Source organism: Perca fluviatilis, chromosome 15 (genome assembly GCF_010015445.1).
Source record: "Perca fluviatilis chromosome 15, GENO_Pfluv_1.0, whole genome shotgun sequence".
Lineage (NCBI taxonomy): Eukaryota > Metazoa > Chordata > Actinopteri > Perciformes > Percidae > Perca > Perca fluviatilis.
In genome coordinates, this window is record NC_053126.1 from 12,334,669 (window position 1) to 12,358,266 (window position 23,598).

General features: G+C 42.0%; 2 protein-coding genes and 1 long non-coding RNA gene across 4 annotated transcripts in view; 1 reads left to right on the top strand and 2 right to left on the bottom strand.

Moving 5' to 3' along the window:
- LOC120574755 (serine/threonine-protein kinase/endoribonuclease IRE1-like) overlaps positions 1 to 6,615 on the bottom strand; it is a 20,690-nt gene extending 14,075 nt beyond the window's left edge. For both annotated transcript variants that reach the window (XM_039825190.1, XM_039825189.1), the window contains exons 1-2: positions 6,347 to 6,615; positions 250 to 370 (exon numbers count right to left, since the gene is read on the bottom strand). In XM_039825190.1, coding sequence (XP_039681124.1) covers positions 250 to 370; positions 6,347 to 6,424 — 199 coding nt within the window. In that variant the 5' untranslated portion in view covers positions 6,425 to 6,615. The remainder of the gene's footprint in view (positions 1 to 249; positions 371 to 6,346) is intronic.
- Positions 6,616 to 6,731: 116 nt separating this feature from the next.
- On the top strand, positions 6,732 to 7,680 carry LOC120574756. The gene is made up of 4 exons (XR_005641899.1): positions 6,732 to 6,964; positions 7,067 to 7,148; positions 7,330 to 7,372; positions 7,527 to 7,680. It is a non-coding gene; the product is annotated as an uncharacterized LOC120574756 (long non-coding RNA).
- A 455-nt stretch (positions 7,681 to 8,135) lies between these two features.
- tex2 (testis expressed 2) lies at positions 8,136 to 22,424 on the bottom strand. The gene is made up of 12 exons (XM_039824679.1): positions 22,419 to 22,424; positions 20,316 to 22,094; positions 18,273 to 18,473; positions 17,065 to 17,428; positions 15,976 to 16,259; positions 15,176 to 15,319; positions 14,930 to 15,029; positions 12,768 to 12,888; positions 12,142 to 12,258; positions 11,655 to 11,864; positions 10,809 to 10,929; positions 8,136 to 9,953 (listed from the first exon to the last, which is right to left on the bottom strand). Exons 1-12 carry the CDS (start codon positions 22,422 to 22,424, stop codon positions 9,804 to 9,806), a joined length of 3,597 nt encoding a protein of 1,198 aa, XP_039680613.1. The 3' UTR covers positions 8,136 to 9,803.
- Positions 22,425 to 23,598: the final 1,174 nt, after the last annotated feature.

Below are 23,598 nucleotides of genomic sequence, written 5' to 3' on the forward strand. Positions count from 1 at the left end.
CTGACACTGAAAATTACTAAAGCCACAATCACTTCATTGTGGTTAAAAAAAAATAAATAAAAAACAGCAATGGGAGCTCATCTCATTGTTTTTCCTGTGGCAACACAACAAAAGCACTTTGTTGTTGCAAATATAACCTGAATAAGAAACTGTGCCTTGGAGAAGAAGAAGAAGAAGAAAAAAAAACTCCTACAAAAGAGTTAAAAAAAGTTAACAAAAAGTTACTTGACTCTTGTCCTCTCCTCTTACCTTCTTTCAAAGTCCATTTGATCGAGCCGGATTTCTTGCTAACAGCATGCAGGTTTCCATCCAGGGTGGACACAAAGAGCAGGCTTTCAGGAAGGGAAACTGTGCTGGCGCTGCAAACCCCCTACAGAAACAACGCAAAACTCAAGGTGATGTACTACAAACAAACCCATCTATACTCTCTACTAATTATAATGCACTATCATCATCACGATAACACAATAAAATCATACATTAGCAAGCAGGCTTGTGTGAGCATGTATGCTCCCACTTAAATCCACAGCTTAGGTCAAAAAGGTGTGCTCCTGCATTGTGGTTGTGAATAATGACTTCAGCCACTAATCACTAATGTGACTAACAAATGTTAAACTTACAGCATGCTAATGAAATTATTCACACACCGATATGAAGCAAAGTGGCAGAAGATGGTCCATTGTCTGACAAATGTTACTGCATGCTGCCTGTTTTCATCATCACCGCGGTATAGTTAGCATTCTTCTGGAAGGGGTGGGGTGGTGTGCTGCCCTAGGGAGTGTGCCACCTTGGTCTGCTTTACAAATCAATGAACTTCAAATCAATACCTTAACATGACAGCTGCAGAGCAAACTAGGTGGGGGCTGACTAGCTAGGTAACAAAGGGCATGTTGCTGAATGAACTCTCAGAGGGTTCAAAGTAACGCCGGAGCCGAGGATTGCAACGTGGAGGATGGTAAACAAACTGGGCATGGGCACGCGCGCATGTTCTAAACTTCAGCATTGGACCCGTGCTACCGCACAGCATACTTCAAAAGGTTGGTTTGGCTTTTCTTTTTTTTTAAACGAGAGTGCTCCAACTTCTCTCTGAACAGATGAATAGTGGGCTGGCAGGCCATATAGACAGCCTTCTTTCCAGAACCTTCTACTCCCACATAAACAGACATGGGAACACTTGGATTGGTTCATTAAATGACAAAAACACAATGACAGTCACCATACAAAAGAAAAAGAAAAGAAAAAAAATAGAACAGCAGCTAAACGACCCAGCCTCATGACTTGGCTTATGCCAAAATTAAACAGCATTGTGGGTGATGTGCGCTCCACTTACCCACTATGGAATTCTACAAACACCGCTTTTCATAACCAAACCAAGGGAATCTTATCGTTTTTGGACAGTGGGGGCGTTTGAGAGCTCCGACTGACTTTTCAGTACTTGCCTTAAGGGTCAGAGTGTCTTAACCACTTAACCCGCTGTCTTAACCATAGGAGTCGAAAAAGCTGACTTGGCTTATGCCAGAATTAACAGCATTGTGGGTGATGTGCGCTCCACTTACCCACTATGGAATTCTTAAAACACCGCTTTTGATAACCAAGCCAAGGGAATCTTATCGTTTTTGGACAGTGGGGGTGTTTGATAGCTCCGACTGACTTTTCAGTACCTGCCTTAAGGGTCAGAGTGTCTTAACCACTTAACCCGTTGTCTTAACCACAGGAGTCGAAAAAGTTGAGGAGACAGCCCTCATTCTCCTGCTGAACCATAGCGGTATTGATCAACATCCCTGACCAAGCCCCTTGAACAACTCCCTTGGGACAGTGCAAACAGCCCCTACATAAAGCAGCTATAATACAGATAATCAATATATAATTACTAAACACACTCTTCTGAGCATTCAGACACTTTGAAAGAAAATGAAGAAGGTGGGGTTTGAGGTGCTCCTAGGTCAGACACAAACAAACCACCAGAGCCAAAGTCGGGCCTGAGCATGTGGTATGGTGAGCAAGAACACAGTCAGTCAGTCAGGGTGTTTCCCTTGCTCACACAGCTGGCATTTCCTCACAAAACCAATGCCATAAAAAGATGTCCAGTGCATGACAATCACTTTCTCCCTGTGTGTTCTTTAGCTTTTCTGATTAAGGAAAATACTAGAGACTGACTAACTTTCCAAAGAAAAACCAAGGCCAAAACAACCCCATGAACTGAAAGTTTCAACCTCTCTACAGAAGGAAACTAGGTCCTTCCACATTTGCCTACTGATCCCCTGCTGTAGTCTCACATCATATACAAGCATTTGTGTCAATATTGTGCACCTGTGACTGTTCCCACTGGGCTGCGAACTCACCAGCATTAACTGTACTGGGAGAATCATAACCAACTTGTTTTTGGGCCCCCTGTAACCTCAATCTGGGTTCTTGGTTTCGCAAGCAAATAACTCTCTAAACATCTGTTAGCCTCCTAGTTTTGGATGGACACTGAATATTCAACAGTGTTTGGCTTTGGGAACATCTGGTCGAGCATGTTTAGCTGCTCAGAGGAGATGAGTTATAAAGCTTTTTTCAGAAGAATTAAACACGGGGGCATTTTCCTCTCATTTCCTCATTCTACACAGAAACGTTTAGTTGTTGCGTAAGTGAGTTACATAATACTACAGAACTGGGCGAAACCAACATCTTGGCAGGTTCTGAAGTCTTCACTTTTTCCTCTACAATGAGGCCAGACACCGCTTAAAAAAGAACACCGACTACAATGCTCATGATATCACTGGCAGCCGGCCGGCATGTCACTGTGCTTCACAGCCTCTTGCATGGCAGACCAACCTGAACACAGGATAGCTTTCCCACTGAGTGTACACATGCACTTTAGTAGTACACCTGCATTAACCACTTAGTCAGATGCTCTCATTTCTTCAAAATTTGTGAATATTACATCACCACCAACCAATATCTGGAGAAACCTGGACCAAAGCTGTAAAAATGCAATCACTCGCCTTAGAAGAAACAGAATTTCTTGGGTATTAAGTAAAGAGGGCCTCTTTATAGGAGAAAGACTAGACAAAAATGTAGGAGACACTGAGGGAGGGGGGAACTCATGGGGCAGAGAAAGGTAAAGATGTAGAGACTAATCATTGCACCAATCTGTATTAGTTTAGACAGATCATTACAAATGAGTTTAGTGGCCGTAAATGTCTTCTGAAAAACTGATCAGAAAACAAGAAGCCACAGACAGACGGACAACAATAACGGTGGGGCTCCATAAGAAACAAGTGTGTGGCGGAATTACATAAAACCAGTTAAATTGGTAGGGTCATCTGAAAAGCTGATGCACTGTTTAGTTGTCTTACTGATTGTGAAAAGCGGACACAAAGATTTTTATTTACCGTCTGACCTTTCAGGCTGTTATGTGATCATTTAGAGATGCATCAGGGGAAGGGAGGCCAATACAGAATATTTAAGATAAGGACATGGTTGCCAAATGTAATTAATCATGTTTGACGTGTGTAGTAGTGTTATAGGAGCAAAGAAAATGTATGGGAAGTCGGACTTAAAATAAGATGGGTAAACGAGATGCTGTAAAGCGGCGACTTCTGACGGATCACTTATGTAGGAGGCTTCTGTGAATACGTTTTTAAAAAGGAAACGGTATCGGCCATTTTAACGACAGTAGATTCATTATATTGGCACTAAAAGGTTTCACTACAATGTGTCTTCAAAAGACAAAAACTCACATGTAGATGAGACTATTACTTAAAGATATCTTCTAGTCTAAAAAGGTCTCCAATGTATTAATTGGGCCTAAACTAAATGTCACTAATTTTCTGTTAAAAAGTGGAAAATGTATTAATTGGGCCTAAACTAAATGTCACTAATTTTCTGTTAAAAAGTGGAAAAACCTCATACCACCACCACCACCACCACCACCACTGGTGTCTGCAGCAATTAGTCTGTTTGCAGCTTGCTTTGGTGGAAAAAAACAACAACACAGGAACCAAGAAATACTCCTCTCACACCTAGTACCTTGTAGTGAGGTGTAGTGCAGCAACGCCTTCAAGTCATAAAAAAACAGTAGTTTTAAAAGTCAAATAAGAAATCCCTTTGTGTACATTGGGGAGGGATGTGAGAAAGGCAGCATTAAGAACAATCTTTCAGTCCAACGTGAAAGTAGTCAATAAGAGGTTTCGCTTCAGGGCTGTATAAAGATGACACAGGCTTGGGGATGTTAGATTTTCTTCAGTCTCAGACACCAATGGGAGAGTTGAATTTTACGAGAGTAGCACAGGTGAGGATGTCATGGGAATGGGACTGTTCAAAAGTCGATGTGTTTCAAACTTTTAAAATTTTGTGTAGAGCTTTTTAGTAACCTTCTTAACTATCTCAACTATCTCAACCCTATCTCTGCGTGGGGTTGCTTGAGTGGGGAGGATGTCATGTGTTGGCCTTCGCTCAGGCACACTGCGTCAAAGCACAGTACTGTTGTGATAAGATAGTGTAGGAAGATCACAACATTTTCAAAATAAATTAGCCTGTCTTAGTTCATTATGAATCATATCTATAAAAAAATAAATAAAGAAATAAAATATGAGGCATAGTAACAGAGCAATTGGTAAACTGCAGCTGAGGGACACTTTGTGTTCTAAAAACAGTTACAAGTTTACAAGAAATATTAGTGTGGTTTTAAAGGGCCGGCAGATGTGTTAAGTGATGCATTAGCATAATGTGAGAAGCATTTACAAACAGTAATATTTGTTGAAACAAACAGTTTCAGCTGACCTTAAAATAGCTAAATTGTGAAGGAGAGATAGGAGAAAGATATGCATTTTCCTCTGTAGCTCCTTACACATACAAATGTCACTATCTATAGATAGCCTTCATCATTTGTCACCCCCACTACACAAGCAGACTGTCTACCATGCTATAATGAACCTGAGACAGGATAGTGGATTATAAAGCTACTTTAATCTGCTTCTTAGCTAAAGTGGGTTACCAGCTTGAAGCTAATAACTTTCTAGGATCTGGCTCAGTTTCAGCAAGTTAGCTAGCTCCCACGTGTGCCAGCCACTAATACTATGGAACCATTTCTCTGTTTAACAAATTCATTCGGTAAAAAATTTAAAATCAGTTAACAGTACCAGATTTATTCAGCATTTTCTTGCAAAGTTGTTGCTACTTTACAAACCTATTGTTTGTGGACCTAATCAATATTGCATGTTGATGTGCACAGATGCATAGATGTTCTTTTTGTTATTTTTCACTGACATGGTGCAGATTGTGCATGATTTAATCAGCCCAACCACAAAGAATCATCATGCACAACAATGTCTTTGTGGAGGAACCTTTTTAGGGACTACAGATGCACACATACTGCATCTGTCCTGCTAACTTCAAATGACAGTAGAGATCTAATCAACTCAAAGGGAAGGCTTTCATTAAGTCATAAAGCATCCTTTAAACTTGCATTACGCTTCTATTTTTACGGTTTAATATAAATGTCTTCTGTTTTGAGTGTTTATGAAAAATATTTATGTCTACAGACATCTATTGGCAAGCCCACAATGTCAAAGACCAAACTTTCACCAAGACATCAACCTTGCGCTGCCTGGTTTGCTACACTTGCATCATTTACTGTGCAGCTAAGTTTTAAGGTTGCTGCTTATGTGCAAGCAAGAGACTTGTGTGCAGTCTTGTGAAAAGATAAGGAGGTGTTAAGTTAACATGCAAGCAGTAGAAATATTAGCATTTCACCAAGCCTTGATAGAATATGTTTCAACAATAATAATACTAAAATGGCTTTTTTTTATTATTCACGGATACTTCACCTTCACTTGGGTGGAGTTGATGACATTAAAATATATTTTTTTTAAAAGGTTGGGAAAGCCTAGCTTTAAAACAAATGATAAACATGCACAGCAAACTACCATATAGTTCCCTAACAAAGATTTTTGTATTTTAAATTCACCTACTAGCTAGCTAGTTTCCAGAAAGAAGATGGAGATCTAATTTGCGTACTTTAAAAGGTTTCCTTGATTTGTGACACTGGACTAATGAATTGTAAATGTTTTACGTTGATAATACTATGGTGGCAAAGTTAACGACAGGCTTTCTAAAGCACAGCTATACTTAAATACTAGTGCTTTGAGCCAGAAAGCTAACGTTTATGTTAGCTTGTATCAAGTCAATACGCAGCACACAGATTCAATTAAAGGTTCACTGAATAACATATTTAACTTTGAACTTTAATATTTGTGGCACTAAAGGCAGAAAAACGAACCTAACGGGAAGTGTAGTTTTGCGGGTAACTCCTAGCTAATGTCATCTTACTTAAGCTAGTTATCCAGTTAGCCCCTCTTACCTTTTGTGGGAGACCAGCGCAGCAAAGCAACGCCAAAATGCACCACAACAGGGCCCGACTGCTCACTGTCCAGTCCATATTTTCTGGTCTCAAACCGGGATAGACAGCTGGTCCTGACGGCCGTTGACTACATAGAAAACGTGTTTGGGCTCTCAACCAGAGATTATGAAATTATTTTAAATCAACGCTGTAACGTTGAAGGCACAGAGCCAGGCAGCAGCGGTGGATACAACGTTGGATCCGCTTCTTCCTGGAATTAAAATCGTGGGGGTTGAACTTTGGGATAGATATCCACACAAGTGGAGGAGGGGAAACGTACAGTCCGTATGAGCCAATGAGAAAAGACCCACAGACACCGGATGTGCTATAAAACAGTTCCGGGGGACATTTTCTCTACAGATTGCTGAAGACGTCCACTCTTGAGGCCATGCTTTCTCTATTCCGACTCGAAATATTTGCATTTAACATGGTTAGGAAAATGTTATTTCTGTGCGTATTTTTAAGTCAGTATTATAATACGTGACTTAAGGATGCAGAAGATGTACTTTATGTTATAAAGCATTATAGTGCATGTTGGGGCGATGCGACTATAGGCCTAATCAGCGTGGAAATGCGGAGGTAAGTTTGGGTTTTTTATACGACAGTATTGCAAATTTACTATCCATTTTCTTTTTACAATACAAATTTAGCATTTTCTTCAATATGTTGTGCGGTCCACAGGGCCGGTAATAAACTCTGATCCATGCGGTGGTTTTGAGCTACACGAGGTCTGAAGGATGATGGCCCGCCATGACTTTGACGAGTGAGTATTTATCAAAAACAAAGTTTTTAAAATCTTTTTAGTTCATGAATGATGATTAACGTGCGTTAGACTTCTGATGTAAAAAAATGAAGTCAAAATTTAATCTGACTTGACCCACAAACACCAGTCTGGTGTGCATGTTTGAATAATCGTGTTCACTCAGACCTTTTTATATTTACAGGGAATAGGTTTCGGTGTGGACAGATCCCAGCAATAGCAACATGGTAAATATCTTTTGGGTGAGCAGGAATTTATGAATAATGCTCATGGTTAGACTTCTGATTTTTATGAAGATAACTTAAGTCTGACATTACTCACATGATGTCTTTAATGCATGGTGTTTCAGTAACTGAGTTTTTTTTTTTTTTTGTTCTACAGCAATCAGACTGCGGTTCTCTGGAAATACACGAGCTGTAAATTATAGCTGACACCAGGACTCAAATTAACATGCATTTTAAAACCAGAAGTCTTAAATATATTGGAACTGTAGGAGTATAATGTCCTGTATGAATAAAGCATTTCTTAACCAGCACAGTATTGTCGTTCATTTCATTCCACTTACATGTTTTGGTAAAAAAATTTTAAAAGGCACTATAGTTTAAACCTGAATGGCTTTTTCCTTTGCTATTCACACAGGTCAAGACTAGTGCAAGATCATATGTCTTGTTATAACTGGGGTTTCTTGGCAATTTTACCAAGTCTCTCTTTTAAAAGCAAGACACAATCTAAATGCAGCAACTAAGAACTTGGGGTTAGCATTTTGAATAAGTATGCAGTCCTTGCTGACTTGCATCATATAAATCTGCTTGTGGATGTACATTTGTGTAATTTAATTTTATAGGCCGAATGATAAGTCAAAAATAACCAGATTAATTGATAATGAAAATAATCATTGCAGCCCTTAACAGAAATGTGGACAGATGGATGGCTTCTGATGAGAATTTGGAATTGTCCTTAATTTTCTTCTGTTGAACTACAACGAAGCTCAAACTTTCCAAGCAAAAGGTTTTATTGATCCACAACGATCAGAACCGTAACATTCTGTGACATCACTGAACACAACAGTAATTTTTGATATTTCGTCACTGTGCAAATGAACAACACCGCAACTTGTGGAAACAAAGGTCATGACATACACAGTAATGGCACAAAGACACTTTCTATCCTCAACTGATGCAACAAATGTGGTGGCTCACTACGGAGGAATGTTTATTTTAAAGGCACTTTCTGCCTAATACACTTCGCCAACACACATTTAAACGTAAAACATGTAAAATAGTAGTTGCCTGTAAAGCAGCCGGGCGTCCATGGCAGATTACAAATTAGCTGTTCTAGTTGACAGTGTTATTCCTCTTGTACAGTACCCTACAGAAAAACAGCAAATCAATAAATAATTCAACAAAAATCATTTGTTTGAATGCTAACATTAAATAATATGGCTAATATCCAGTATGTTATTTATTCAAATTAAACAGGAAGAGTGTGTATGTTCCCTTGTTTACATAAAAAAAAAAAAAGCTTTTACAAAAGGGTTTCAGTCTGCCCAAACTTAGGCTGTACATCCAGTATACAACTAGAGTGACCTTAATAGGAACACAAGAATTAACTGATTGCTAATTTGTCACTGTTTAACTCATACTCAGACAGGACTGAAAGATTGCTTTGGCAATAAAAAATTAAGTTATTACTTTTGCTCAACTCTGAATATAACATTAAAAGAAGTCTTGAAGCATGTGTAGAAGCACGTTGTCAGTGAATGAGCTATACCTTGCACAGCTAGGGAGCTGCATTCCTATTTATACATTCATCAGACCTAGGCAATGTTCAGCTGCTGTCTTTGCAGATATGTTTTAATTCTCCCCTTTAAGGTCAGTTTTAGCTCTAATCCCTACCACACAGTTAAAAGCACACAGGCTGTTATGGTATGATAGTGTCCATTGTGGATTTAAACTGAACTGTGTCTTCGATGGACACAGTGCCATTTATCGGTTTTGCATAAAGGTGCCGGGCGACTGGCACAGGCAGCAGTGTGGATGGGTGATCAATGAGTTGATATCCCTGTGAAATGTGTATCAGATAATAGACGCAGGGGCTTTCAGCAAAACCATCTCCAAATTTTTCTCCAAACGTTTGCTCACTCAGACATACACACTCTTCATCAGTGGCCTCAAAGTTCTTGTAGAGTTATAGCAACAATAAACCACTTGATTAGAAAGGTTGCACAAATATGTGCACCATACAACTACCATGTTTGGTGCAGCTGTACATCACAGGTATTATGGTTCTTCTGGTTGAATCTGATGGCTGTTAGTCGATCCATCACCACACACATTTTTTAAGCAGTCTCGACATGCCCATGTATTATATTTCATCAGAGAATTAATCATATTTTATGTCACACAAATAAAACTGCGATTGGATGACAATCTATCAGTCACAATTGTCCTCTGTTTTCCTGCTTTTAGTTACCCCAACACTTCCAGTTTTGTGAGTGCACTTCATCGGTGGTTCAACAATAGGACTGGAACATGGGTAAAAATATTGGAGAGTTGGCCCGACCCATTGCGACAGCCATGGGTCTCTGAGAGTGTCGGGGACTTGCCATATTACCATGCTGATAAAATGTCTGTCATTATGCACTTTGAAAAGCATTCTTCACATGTCAGAGACCTCAGACTCCTCAGGTTCTGGGTCCTTCAAGGCATCATTTGTCATAGTAACCAAGTTGGCATTGGAACGTGTGTCCATGGCAGAGTGCATTATGGGTAGCCATACATCGTCCATGTTTGGCATCACAAATATTTTCTGTGGGAGGACAAGCACAGTGACAAGCAAAGTCCTCTTAATTTCAACAATAAAATGGAAATATACCTAATCAAAAGCTATATCTTTCTAGTGAAGGGAATGGTGCAGAAACTACAGATTAATATACTTTTGTAACTAAAGAAATATACACCAAATAAAGACAGTGGCATGAGATTATATCGGCAAACACAAATTGGAGAAAATATTACCTGAAATACATCATCCCCTGTGCATATGCTGTATGGACTAGCCAGACCCTCCACCGTAGCGCTGTGGAGGAAGGTCTGGCAAAGCAAGACTATGTCGACCTGAGCTGGAAATGTTTAGCTAAAAGTCAGTCAGAGAGTCATGTCTGGAAACCAATGAGGCCTGAGTTTCTTGATGTTCAACATTTGTTGAAAGCCAGATGTATACACTCACTCACAAATGACAACAGTGAGCACTGCAGCACTGTATTTTACTGGAGGCATGGTTTAGGGGGGTGGTACATAATAATAACCCCCAGAGGAGTCAGGCAGGGATAAATGTAGATGTGTGGTAGACCTGACAGGGACAGTAGTTTTACAGCTGTGCCTCAGGGCAGTTATCTAGAGGCAGGCGTATCATTACTTTGGGTATATGAAGGGTGGAAAAGCCACAGGCACATTGCTTTGAAGTGCATGTAGGTGGGCAGCCATACATGAATCCCAAAGACATTGTCCTTGAGTAAACTTTCAGCCTCTCAGTCAGGCAACGAAGGTGTTTAAATTGCACAGAAGTTGATACACACCATAAAATATGACATAACCTACTAATTATATTAACAATGTAATTAAATTGTATTCTCTGCATTTGCATCTTTTTCTCAGTGTATACCTGGAATTCCTGGTCCAATTTCTTCTCAATCCAATCTGTCACATGAACTAAAGTGACCTCCCTCTCACCCAGTTTAGGCCGTGCTTTCAGCTCCAGGTGAGGCGGACTCCGGAAACCATACCTGACAACCAAGAGGACACATTCATGTTTAAAAATGATATAATCTTATACAAGCTAAATTGCAGTCTGAGTTTTCAAGCTCCATGAAAGTAGGCATATTTGGTTTATTTAATTTAATACATTCTCCTATTTTTCAACATAAAGCAGTGCGACACAAATTAAGATCAGGATGATGCTGTAGATCACTGGTTCCCGACATTTTTGGCTTGTGATCCCTTAAAATGAGGCAGAGTCTACTTCTGACCTCTCATCATAGTTCATGGCCTCAGTGTGTGCCAAAGAGTGATTTTTCCATCTAGGATTGTTTTTGAAGGTCTTTTAGATGCCTAAAGAGGTGAAAGTATTGAGTATTCATAAAAATACATAATTTTGAAAACAGAAATATATGTTTTCCTTCTTATTGTTTTAATCATCCAGTGACCCCTCAGATTGTCCTCTCAATTTACAGATTGGGAACCACTGTAGGTGCTGAAGGTGATCATTATTATTTTTACTAAGATAATCATTATAATTAAGCTTATAAAGCACACAGTGTGTGCTTAAGGATTTAACATTCCACATCTTAAATGAAAATACAAACATTTGTGCCCTCAAGTATATTAAGTTCATTTTTCACATTGTATTTGCCCATAAGAGGGCGCCAAGTTATATTCTCAAACCAGGATTCCCATACACCCACTGACTACATCCTCAGTTCAATGCACCCCTCCCTGGAAGTGAACGTACCATATTCTGTCCGTGGGGGGAGGTGGGATGTTGACAGCCAGCGTCCCACGGAACTCTTGCACCTCCACGGTGAGCAGCAGAGGCGTGTTGGACACCTCCTCCATCTTCTTCTTAATGAACTCCGTCTCTGTGGCTTTCTGAAAGTACTTTGACTTGGCTATCTTGTCCACGAAGCGCATGATCTTGCTGGGCCTGTGGCCTCCCACATAGCTACGTGAGCAGTGGATGGAAACAGAGGAGGAAGGGAGGCAAGGAGTGAGTCAGGTTCATTATTTATTCTGAACAGCATCTCTTGCTACTCAGCACCCACGATGGAGGGGAGTGACCGGGTGCTACATTAAATCAGCAGCAAACTTTCAGAACATTTGGGACTGAGTGGGTGGGCAGACTGAAAGGCCAGAACAGTCTGCTTCAACACATCAGTGTGAATCTGTTTCTGCCCATTTTCAATTCAAGCATGTGATGATGTAAAGAGACATGCGCTCACCCCTCGGCTCCAGGAAGAATGGCTTTGTCACTGAGGAGTTCAGGGGGGTCCTCCTCATCCGATGAGCCGGCACTAGACGACTCCTCATCGCTGTCTGCCAGACAGTATGTCCGTGGCCTGTGCCTGTCACACACACATAAACACACTCATTGTTGCAAAGTCATGCTTTAATGGTTAACAGTTAAAGCTAATTCCCATTAAATGCATCCCCACTGGTGATGAAATCACAGGGAATTAATCTCCAATGATTCACTTAAGAAAAGAAACTATAACCCAGAACAAAATGTGTTGTTTCAGTGACAGGCGTCTATGGGCATCTATTCCCAAACTCACCAGCCATTGGACAAATCCACAGTGGTAAGCGTCCAGAGAGAGGATTTGTATATTAAGAGAAGGGAGCAAGAGGACATTGTGAAAAAACAGATGTGAACTAATGGTTCTAAATGAAAATCTACTCAATTAGCATTAAGCTCAGAGCGGTTTGTTTAGCAAAAAAAAAAGGCTAATCCTTCAAACAAGCTATTTTGGCCTAATCACTGAGAATGTGTTATAAGAATGACAAACACAAACAATCACTCGCAAAACTCAGACTAAGCTTTATTACTAAATGTGATTGAAATCCTCACCACTCTTTTCCGTGCTCCCCGAGCCCCTCCCCCTCCTTCCCCAGACGGGCCAGGTTCATCTTGGTCTCTAGTGTCATGAGGAAGGAGCCCGTGTAGGAAACCTCTAGATCAAACCACAGACCTGGACAGATAGTGAGGGAAACCATGCATACATATTACATTTCAAAATTATAACCATGCTACTTTTCATCCCCAACAATACCAACTCAGAATGCTATTTCTGTGAGTAATATGTATGTAATCTGCATGGTGTCTAATTACTGTGAGGTCCCCTGCAAAGCTGTCAGGAGTAACTCCTATCTAGCAAACACTGAAAAGGTCAGCTCTGGGGAAGAGGTGCCTCCTTATTGGCTTATCAGGCTACTTCCTGTTTACACTTCTGCGGAGGCGACGGGAGGACGATCCCCCTGCTGTTTGCTCAATTAACCGTAACGTTGTTTATAACTGATAAGTGATCTTTATTAATCCTCTGCTTCGCTCCTTCCTACTCTTCATTCCAGTGTCCTTAATGCTCATTGATTTGTATTTGTACGTTGGACAGTGTCTCGTTGTCTCTGTCTAGAACGAGACACAGAGGAGGGAGAGACGGTCTGGAGTGCCTAATAAATGTCAACACACTGTAGCTGAACCACTTCTACCTTGAACTGGGAAATATATCACTACAGTATAACAGCAATATTATATGAGACAAGATATTGCCTTGAATCAAAGTTATTGTAATACATATAGTTTATATGTCAGTCAACCAAACTGTAATATCTCAACAACTATTGGATTATATTACTTCACCACGACCACCAGATCAGAAACACATTTTGCACCTCAACCTTTAGCTATTTAATAGTTTGGTTTTCTTAACAATTAGCATTACAGTCTTACAGAGCCATATCAGCCAACCCTATTTTATGTCCAATCCTTGATAGTCTTGTAGAATTGATAAACATATGATCACATTATTAATGTATGGGTACTGAATAAAACATTTTACTTAATTATATAAGTAATGCCGAGCTTATCACAAGCTTGTGTGCATTTAGTAGTTCTTGGGAGCACAGTAAAAATATTGTAAATCATATCATGCCCTCCCAACATGAAGGAGTCAGGAGGCACTCAGTCACTCTCCTTCTTATCATCATCAAAGGAGAAAAGAAATATTAATATAGTATGAAATTAGGAATGTTATTATCGAAGCAAATGCATCCTGTTGTGTTCTGTTCATGCAGGTTTACAGCGCTTCTAGAGATGCCAGCCCCCTCCCCCAATGTACTGGGATCAACTAATTATGCTTTTGTGAGTATATTTCTGTGGGTGTATAGGTTGAGACAGACCACATTAATGAACATTGCAGACTCAGCCGTGGGAATGTGGCTGACAGGAGAATGACTCATGACTGGCTGCTTCATCTGAATAGCAAAATGTATCTTCAGACATTAGACTAAACCATCTTTGAATACACCCTGAATATTTCAAAAATTAGGACAGAAGAATACAAATATGGCAGCCTACACATTACATTCATATTAAGGGAAAAATAGCAAGCTTTATTTTAATGTCCTCCTTTACTCTTTGCTTAAAAGCACCACTGATGATCAAAACACTGCTCCCACAACCTGTTCATCTTTTTCCCCTTTATAAGCTTCTCATTTCTCACCCCCAAACCAGGCCACCTCAGTAGGAATTAATATGTCATACATCTCTGTATTGTCTCTGTGTCCAACCTATCCCTTTGCTGGGGCTCAAGGCAGGCAGCGGGCAGGGTGAGTCAGTGTCTCAGTAATGGATGAGGGGGACCCAAGACGTGAAGTTTAATTACTGTGGCTTAATAGAGCGAGGCATGCAGAGGGGCTAGACTCCAGAACAGAGAGGGTTGGAGTGTAAGGGAAAATGTCTTAATCCAGAGAGAAGAAGAGCAAAGTTTAGGGAAGATGGAGGAATGGGACGAGAGGGAGATGGATAGATTAAGGGGAAAAGAAAAGTGAAAGCATGTCTCACTATTCTGTCAGAAAGGCAAGAGGGAGAACTGATAAACAGCCTGGGTTAAGATGAAGGATGGAGGATAGCAGAGGAAGGGGAAGAAGATTGATGGCAGGTCTAAAATATGTTTTGTAGAGGCCACCATCATGTGGAAAACATGACATACCTAGTGTAGCTTCTCTTCCTACCTTGGTGGTCCACAGAGGGTTTGGAGGCATGAAGGATCTTGGGAATGGAAAAGCCCATGTCTAGCTCTGTCAAAGTCAGCTCATTCATAACATATGGCAGCTGAAACACAGAAGACATTTAGACACAAAATACAGCCATCAGATACACAAAATTGTCTCTTGAACCTATCACATTGTGGATACATTTTTCTGATGTGTTAGTTATACTGCAGATGTATGTTTGTACGAGCTAGCACCAGTACCCACCCTGATCTTACTGAGCTTCATCTGAATCTTTTTGGAGACTACATTGGCCCAGTATTTCTCTCCCAGGAAGTCCCAGAACATCCTTCCCACAAAAGCGTTGACCCAGGCCTCAGGCTCCACCGTCTCCTCTGAACTCCTGCGTATCTGAAGGACACATCATTTTATTTCAAGGCTCCATCTACTTTCATGACCAGATTAGCCTGTTGGTGGGCCACATGGCATATCACAATATAAACTCAAATAATTAAGGTCTGAAAACTAGACAAAGGGCCACTTTACATGAAATGGCCACACAATTAAAGATACTCCGTGGAGTTTTCTTGCAAACAAACAAAAATAAAAAAAATATCTGGATAACTTACTTGGATACGAAAAAAAAACATGTTAATGCAAAGTATAAATGCAATCCGTTAAAAAAAATAAAAGATAACAAAAATGTTATATCATTATCCAGATAATGTATCCAGATATAGATTATGTGTTAAGACAATTTATATTCCTTACTTGCCCTTTGTTGACGTATTGCCAAGTTTATTTTGCACGATACAAACATCAACCATCAAATACAAACAAAACAGGAACCCACTTTTAGAAAAAGTCCATAGCGCTACTAGTGGTCAAAAACTTCACAGGGTACTTTTAAGTAAAAAAGCAGGGACTGACTTGGTTGATATTATTTCACTAACACATCTACAATTATTAATAACTACAAATTACCTATGACCAAGTGACATGACCAGGTGATGCCCACTTTGCCTGGTTAGTCTTTTCAGTCTCTCGTGTATCCCCCAGTCTCCTACCTTTTTTGTAGTTGTGGGGCTGCTCTCGGGGCTGGGCCCAGGGCTGTCGGTGGCAGTTGGGCTTTTCTCTGGGGCCTGGGGGTTGACATATTTGGCCATGTAGACATTATAGTCCAACAGCATCTTCTGCTTCATCCCTCCACTATAGCCACCGGAGGGAGCAGCGGAGGTCTCTCTGTTGCGAGACTGAGACAGCTCCTCCAGGCTACCTCGGCTGCTGCTCCTGCTGTCAGCCTCCAGGCCTCCACCAGATTGGGTGCTGCTACTGCGGGAGGGCAAGAAGGCTAAAGGGGGGGGATATGATGAATAAGGGGAGGTTTATGTGATACAATTATGCATCAACAACATTTCCAGTGATTGAAATCAATGCATCATATTTTACATACATAATGCATGGTCAAGGCCTTGGATAGTGAGCATCTATTATTTTATTAATTTCTCACAACATACTGCAATACTCTGAATCAGCATGCTTTACACCAGATGACACACTGCATCCTCTCTCTGACTCATATTAGCACTGGAACAGTCATTTTCAAAACAACTGCTATGTACAGTATATCCACAAAACAGGCTTGGTATTTAAATCATCTTCCCAGTAATCCTGTTCACCCTGCACCCTTTATCTCTAGATCCGCACAGTGCTAATGTTTTCCTTTGAATTGGGCCTTATCCTTGTAGGCTTATATCCCACAGTGGAGACCAATGCTATAATATGCTGCTTCTCTGTGCATGTAATCCTGCTGACCCATTCACACTCATCTGTTCGCTCAATTGAGGGGATCGGCAGTCCCTAAACTGGGGGTTTATGCACAGATCTGATGGCTGTGTAGTTACATCTTCAAGAGAATGGCTATTCTGACTGTGGAAGGTGATGTGTGTCCATGCAAGGCAAGGCAAGGCAAGGCAAGGCAATTTTATTTGTATAGCACATTTCAGCATGGGTGCAACTCAATGTTGGTTTTAATGTGCAAATATAGGATGTGTATGGAAAGGGTGCGAGAGACAGATAAACCCATATACTGTACATGAATGGCTGTTTTTGCATTTTGGCGTGTGATACTGTACACAGCTCAGTCTTAAACTCACCACTCTTGCAGATGCCAGGCAGACTGCCACCTCTTCCCTCTGACTTTATTCGGGACGCCAGCAGAAATCTCCGGTACCACTCTTCCTTCTCCCGCCCCGTCCTCCCAAACAGGTAGATAGTCAGATCCCCCCCTCCAGAGGTTGGTCTTTTGGGTTCCTCTGCTGACCCTGATACCTCAACTTTCTCGTATTTGTCAGTTTGTTCCAGCTTCTCACCCAGCCCTGTTAGTTTCTCCTCCCCAGCTTCGGGCTTCTCTACCTGGGCCTTGGACATGAAGTTCTCCTGCTTGGCCAGTTCAATGCCAATGGGGTACTTCTTGTTCCAAACTCTCTTCCTAGCCAGGCTTTGGGGCAGCAGGTAGATCTATGGGGGGCATATAGACCGAGTTCATATAATCAAAGCATGAAGATGACAATGTTAGAGTGTTGTTGTTGTTGTTGTTGTTTTTGAAGCAGTAGGTTGTCTACATTGAAATGATGAAAAATAAGGCCAAACTAAAATTGGCAGCAACTGGGGTAATGTTTTTGGAAATATAAACCAAAGGAAAGAATGCAGGCAGGAATACAAGTGCAAACGACTCATGTAGTTTGTAATTCTATTTATCTAACGCATAGCTCAATTTGTCTTTGACCAGCAATGTAGGAATATATCCCTTGTATGGTTAATGTCTGTCTAAGTCTGTTGTTGCAGGTAACATTTAAGACGGACTAAATACCCACAATAATGATGGTGAAATTATAATTTAGGGAGCCTTTCAGTTCCAGAGAGAAGCTGCATGATGACGACATTCATAATAACCCCTTTGCTTTGTGAATTGAGAAATGTCTTCTTACCGTCCTCGCTTTAGATAAACAAAACACACGAGTCAGCACAATACGCAAAGTTGTGTGTACAGGGTCAGTGACTGTGATAGTCACTCCATGTTTACACACGCTATGTGATTCTGACAATGAGTAGCCTTGTCATTGAACTTGACCTATTAGCAAGCATGCACTCAGGCAGAGTCAAATATGAAGGGATGTGTGCTTGATGTCACCATCTGTAAAGCTCATCGTCAAAAGCACAAATACACTGAGGAGCCAGCGGAGACACACATGCACTTAACACATTCATATTTTTCCTTCTCTCACATAAGCACACAGTCTGAAATTTCAGCATCTCTCTTGCATTTCTCATTACCCACACACACCCACAACCAAAACCACACCTTGCTATCCGTCAGGTCATAGATCTTCTGGCTGATGTAGGTGACATCCGGTTTAGGCTCGTTGTGTGTGGCACGACGGGAGATGTTCCGGTTAGGCTTGGACAGACGCAGGACAGAGCCCTCTAGACGGACGTAAACAGAGTGGGTCAGGGTGGCGTGGTACATCTCCGGGTCGTAGCTGTGGATCTCATTCATCCAGCCCTAAGAGATTGAGGGTGGGGGAGAGGGAAGAGTTTTAATTGACACAGTCTCTAATTATATTCTCACCAACACCAAGGAGTTTGGAGTTTCGGTGTTCACACTGTACAAATATGCCAAACGTTTATTGTGCATATATACTGACAGAAGACAGCATCATCTAACCTGTCTATGAGGATTCTGTCATTCAGGTTAAAAGGATATCTCGAAATAGAAGTTTTGCCCCTCATTCGAGAAGCTTCACTAGTTAATGTGGTGCTCCCCACTAGTGAATAGAGCGCCAATGATAATGGATGTTTGTGGTTGATACCAATAATGACTACCTCAGAGTTTTAAAAAGTCTGATGATATATCGCCCAGTATTAATATTAATAACAACACATTTAAATAACATTTATTTAGTTGTTGTTTTTTTAAACTATGTAATGGTGACCGCAAACATATCTTTGGCATTCTCTGTAATGCAATTACTTATCGGCCAACATGTATGCCGATAACCGATATATCTGTGATTACCTAATATCACAATTGCATTGTGGGGCTCTACTCTTAAAACATGAATTTTGTGTGCCAACTGTTGTCATCAATAAACATCACTCTTTGCAGTATTTTTCTAGAATCACAATCAAATCACATACCAGTATATTTCAAAACAAAATTCTCACTCAGGGGGTGCGGTGCCACAAAGTTCATACAACACAACAAAAGATAAAGTTGAGCATCTGAAACACTGATTCTTTGTTGATCCTCGGAGGAAGAGAACGATGAAGAGAAAGTGTGCCCCCACTTCTGTTGCCCTGCACTTGTGTGCTCTGGGGTCTATCGTTCAAATGTGTGTATAATGTACTGCACAACTGCTGCGCTCTTCTTTTGGAACAGCTGTGTCCTCTAGCCATAAGGCTCTCCTGTGCAACAGCTTGGTACCCACTAAGGCGCGCGCACACACACACACACACACACACACACACACACACACACACACACACACACACACACACACACACACACACACACACACACACACACACACACACACACACACACACTTACATAACTCCCTCAAACTACTAAACATTTCAATTCTAGCAGAGTTTCTACAGCACTGACTAAGGTTAACTGAGAACAGGGGGCAACTGTGGTGGCTGCTCTGATTCGAATGTTTGGTACAAAGCAAAACTGTAGCCATCACTGGAGAAAAGTGTAATGAAACCCAATATGTTGCTGGTGGTCCCCATGAGGCTGGATCAAGTTTAATTCTCATCCAACCTCCCACTTTATCAGTCCCAAAGGAGGCTCTGTGAGCAAAGCCAATTCAATTGAGACAGGGGAAAGTTCAGTGCTTGGCTCCTGCGAAAGCGAAGAGCATGTAGTCTAAAGATACAAAATAAAAGTTCTTTGTGTGGGGCCATTATTGTAGCAAAACTATTTGCAAATGTGTGTGGAGAGTTCTGCAAATGTGTCTTCAGAATCTGCGCATGCGTAATCAGAATCTGCTAAGCTGTATTCAGATTTGCAAGTGCAGTGTTGTAGGTGATCTGTGTGGCTCCTATGCTGCATGTGTACAACCTGTAAGGCTAAATCTAATATAGGTTATCTTGGCTATATAGAACAAGGTGTTTTCCTGTGCAAAGCGTGCAGCCTAAATATGCAAAGGATAATGTTGAAGCAGAGCACTACCATTAAGGTCTTGCTCTGCTTCAAGGTCCTTGACCTTAATGGCAAGACCTTAATGGTAGAGCCAGTGAAGCAAGGACACCTTTGAGAAGAAGATCCAAACAAGTTGACATTTTGAAGTCATATAGCAACAGGTCCAAACTTGGCCATCCATGCCATGCTTTGTCTCACCTTGAAAGTTCCAGGTTCTTTGATATCCAGCTGGGCCACATTCCAGTGCTCTATCCTTCGCCTCCCTCTTCTCGTCCCTGATGAGGAGCGTCCAGGAGAAGACAGCCAGAGGACCAGCAAGGCCAACATGAACCCAGCTACTATCCCATGCACCACCGCACATACATAAGGTGGCACTGGAAGGACTATGTACCAGTAAACCAACTGTGTCAGGAAGATGAGGCCAGTCACAGGCACAGTCTCAAACTCCTCCTCCTCCTCCTCTTTCTCCTCCTCCTCTGTGTCAAGTTCACTACACAACCCAGTGCTACCAGTATGGGGCTGCCGGGACCCCGGGTGATCCCCATCTGGCGTTTCTGTATCGGTACATATCTCAAAGTCTTCACTGTACAGTTCACAAAAGTCCTCATCTTCCTGTCGAGCAACCAGGGCAGACATAGAGCAGCGGCCCAGAGTAAGAGAAGGAGACTTGGGGAAAGTGGACGAGGAGGCTTGGGTGAGGGCTGGGGCTGGTGCCAGTGATGGGAAGGAGAAAAAAACAGAGTCAGGGCCCTTGCCTGTGGGGGTTTCTTCCTCTTCTGCCCCTTCCTCCTCCTTGATGCTATAGTTGTTGTTACCTTCTGTGTGTCCGTTTACCGCTGTCACTCCGCTGAGCTCTGACGCACTGGAGGACAGCGATTTGGCACGATGAGTGGCACTCCCAACAGCTCCCACGCCAGACTCATCCCCCATGATCTTACTAAAAAGCTGCAGGGGGTCTGACATCACCTCTGACAGCCGTCGCTTAGTATCCTCTATCCTGGCCTCCACCTCTTGGACCTTGAAGAAAGACCTACCATCTGGGGACCTGATGGGGGAAGAAGGGGCTGTTTTGGAGTCTCCACCTGCTTTCTTGACAATGACAGGGCTGGAGCACAATCGAGGCTGGGAGAACTGTTTGAAGAGTTGCATGTTGCGAGGTGGAGGCCGCTGGGATGTCTGCACTTGCTGCTGCTGATGAGGCTGGTGGTGAAGATAGTAATGAAGGGGCCCTTCCTGATGTTCGGCCTTCGAAGTGTCCGTGGAAAGAGACTTCACAAAAGATTTCATTAAGTGACGGTGCCGCGCGTGCGATGGCGCGACAGTGGTGGGCGCAGGAGTGGTTTCGCGAGACTCAACGTCATTGGACAAGGACCTGACCAGGCTGAGGAAAGGCTTGGAGGAGGACAGCGCTGCAGACTTGCAAGGGGAGGAGGAGCTAGAGCTCGTGGATGAGGGATTGGCTGAGGGTCGGTCAGAGGGCCAGGAGGAGCTGGCAGGAGGGGTGGAGCTCAGGTGGGGGTGCGTGGGAGTGGGGATAATAGTCACGGCTGGAGAGGGTGTGTGTGGATGAAGGTCTGAAGGCTGCACATACAGGGTGGTGGATGAAACGGGGAGCACAGCAGCTCCAGAGGACATCTCCACACCGGCAGATTCAAACAGCAGCTCCTCTTTTGCCTCCAAGCCTGTGGCGACAGACTGGTCGTCAGCCCCTGAAGCTTCTAGACCTGCACCATCAAACTCGGATTTAGCCCGAGCAGATCCAAGAGGTAGGCCGTAGAGCTCCTCTTCCTCGTCGTCTTCCTCCTTCCCCAGAGCAGAGAAGTGGATGGTGATGATGTCACGAGAGAGGGAGCGCTGCACCTGAAGCTTGGGTCCAGGGGTGTGACGGGAGGGAGGAGTGTCAGCATGCTGGCCACTTCCCCTGCTGCTGCGCTGCTGCCCTGGTTGCTCATCACCACCCTGCACAGGGCTCACAGCCTGGGAGAGACAGACAGAAGCAGTACACTGTTAATAACCACAGAAAATCGGTCCATGGAAGAAGGTTCAGAAATTGCAAAGCAAATCAGCAATTTGATTAAATAATTTCAGAAATCCCCACATGCTCTACACACTTTCAATACAAACACACACACACACACACAGTACAAAGGACGGAAGAGTACAGCCCAGCAGCTCTCTATTCATCCTAATGTGAGTAGACTGGACAGGTATGTCCATGCTCCCCGATCCATTAGCCCTCATTATGCAGGGCTTTAGCTGACAGACTGAGTTGCTCTCAGGCCTGGCCTTTCTCTGTCTTACCAGCATCCTACTCACTCACTAGCCCCCGCTATGGCAACATGATTAATGGGTTACTTCAGAACACATGAGCCTTGAGGAGAGGGGCCATCAGCATATCAGTTGTATTTAACTCCACCCTCCATGGGAGGCAAACTGCAGCTGACTAAATGCTGTGAGAAGGAAGGATGCTACTCTGGCTAGTGGATGGAAACTCATCATTATTAGATGGAAATTATTATTTGGAAACATTTTTATTTTTTTAAGATTATTTTTTTGGGGCATTTTTAGGCCTTTATTTTCACAGGACAGATGAAGACATGAAAGGGAAGGAGGAGGAGTAAACCTCTATATATGTGCGCCTGCTCTACCAACTGAGCTAACCCGGCCACACATTTGGAAACTTTTTGATTATTTTAACTTAAAACTGCATTAAGTTGATCATTTTGTTGGCAGTGCAAAAAGCTGTAAACAACGACAATGGAATATTGTCACCTTATAAAATTGATATGGCTAACATATTAGAAATGTTTTCACATCCAACAGATACAGATCGACGTTAACATTTATTTGGACTTTGGACTTTTTTTGCCTTTTGATGCAGTGAATGTACAGTTGTGTTCAGAATAATAGCAATCCAACATCACTAACCTCATAAATCAATTTTTTTGGTAGAAGTGATATTTCTACATGGCAAACAATTTACTAGTAAGTGTTGTAGAGTCATAGAAAACCAACAGACTCAACAGTCATGACATGCATGCTGCTCATTCTGTGCAATTGAATCTGTAATTGAAAGGGGCATGTTCAAAATAATAGCAGTGTTGTGTTCACTTGGTGAGGTGATTGATTCTGTGAAGACACAGGCGTCAATTATGGCTCATATTTAAGGAAGGAAGCAAATGTTGTGCATGCTGGTTATAGTGCATTTCACACTGAAATAGTCATTCCAGTCATTGCTCTGAGGAACAGCGGACTTTGATTAAAAAGTTTGATTAAAAGTACTGAATTCAAGCCACAGTACTGTGAAGACAGTAAAGCATGGTGGTGCAAAAATCATGTTATGGGGATGTTTCTCATACTGTGGTGTTTGGCCTATTTATCGCATACCAGGGATCATGGATCAGTTTCAATACATTAAAATACTTGAAGAGGTCATGTTGCCTTATGCTGAAGAGGAAATGCCTTTGAAATGGGTCTTTCA

What these genes read in the sequence shown, in the direction of transcription:
- tex2 (XM_039824679.1), bottom strand. An exon ending in ACCCTCTGTGGACCACCAAG is followed by an intron (nt 12,889 to 14,929) that starts GTAGGAAGAGAA and finishes CTATCTGTCCAG; the next exon opens with GTCTGTGGTTTGATCTAGAG. An exon ending in AATTGGACCAGGAATTCCAG is followed by an intron (nt 9,954 to 10,808) that starts GTATACACTGAG and finishes GTCCTCCCACAG; the next exon opens with AAAATATTTGTGATGCCAAA.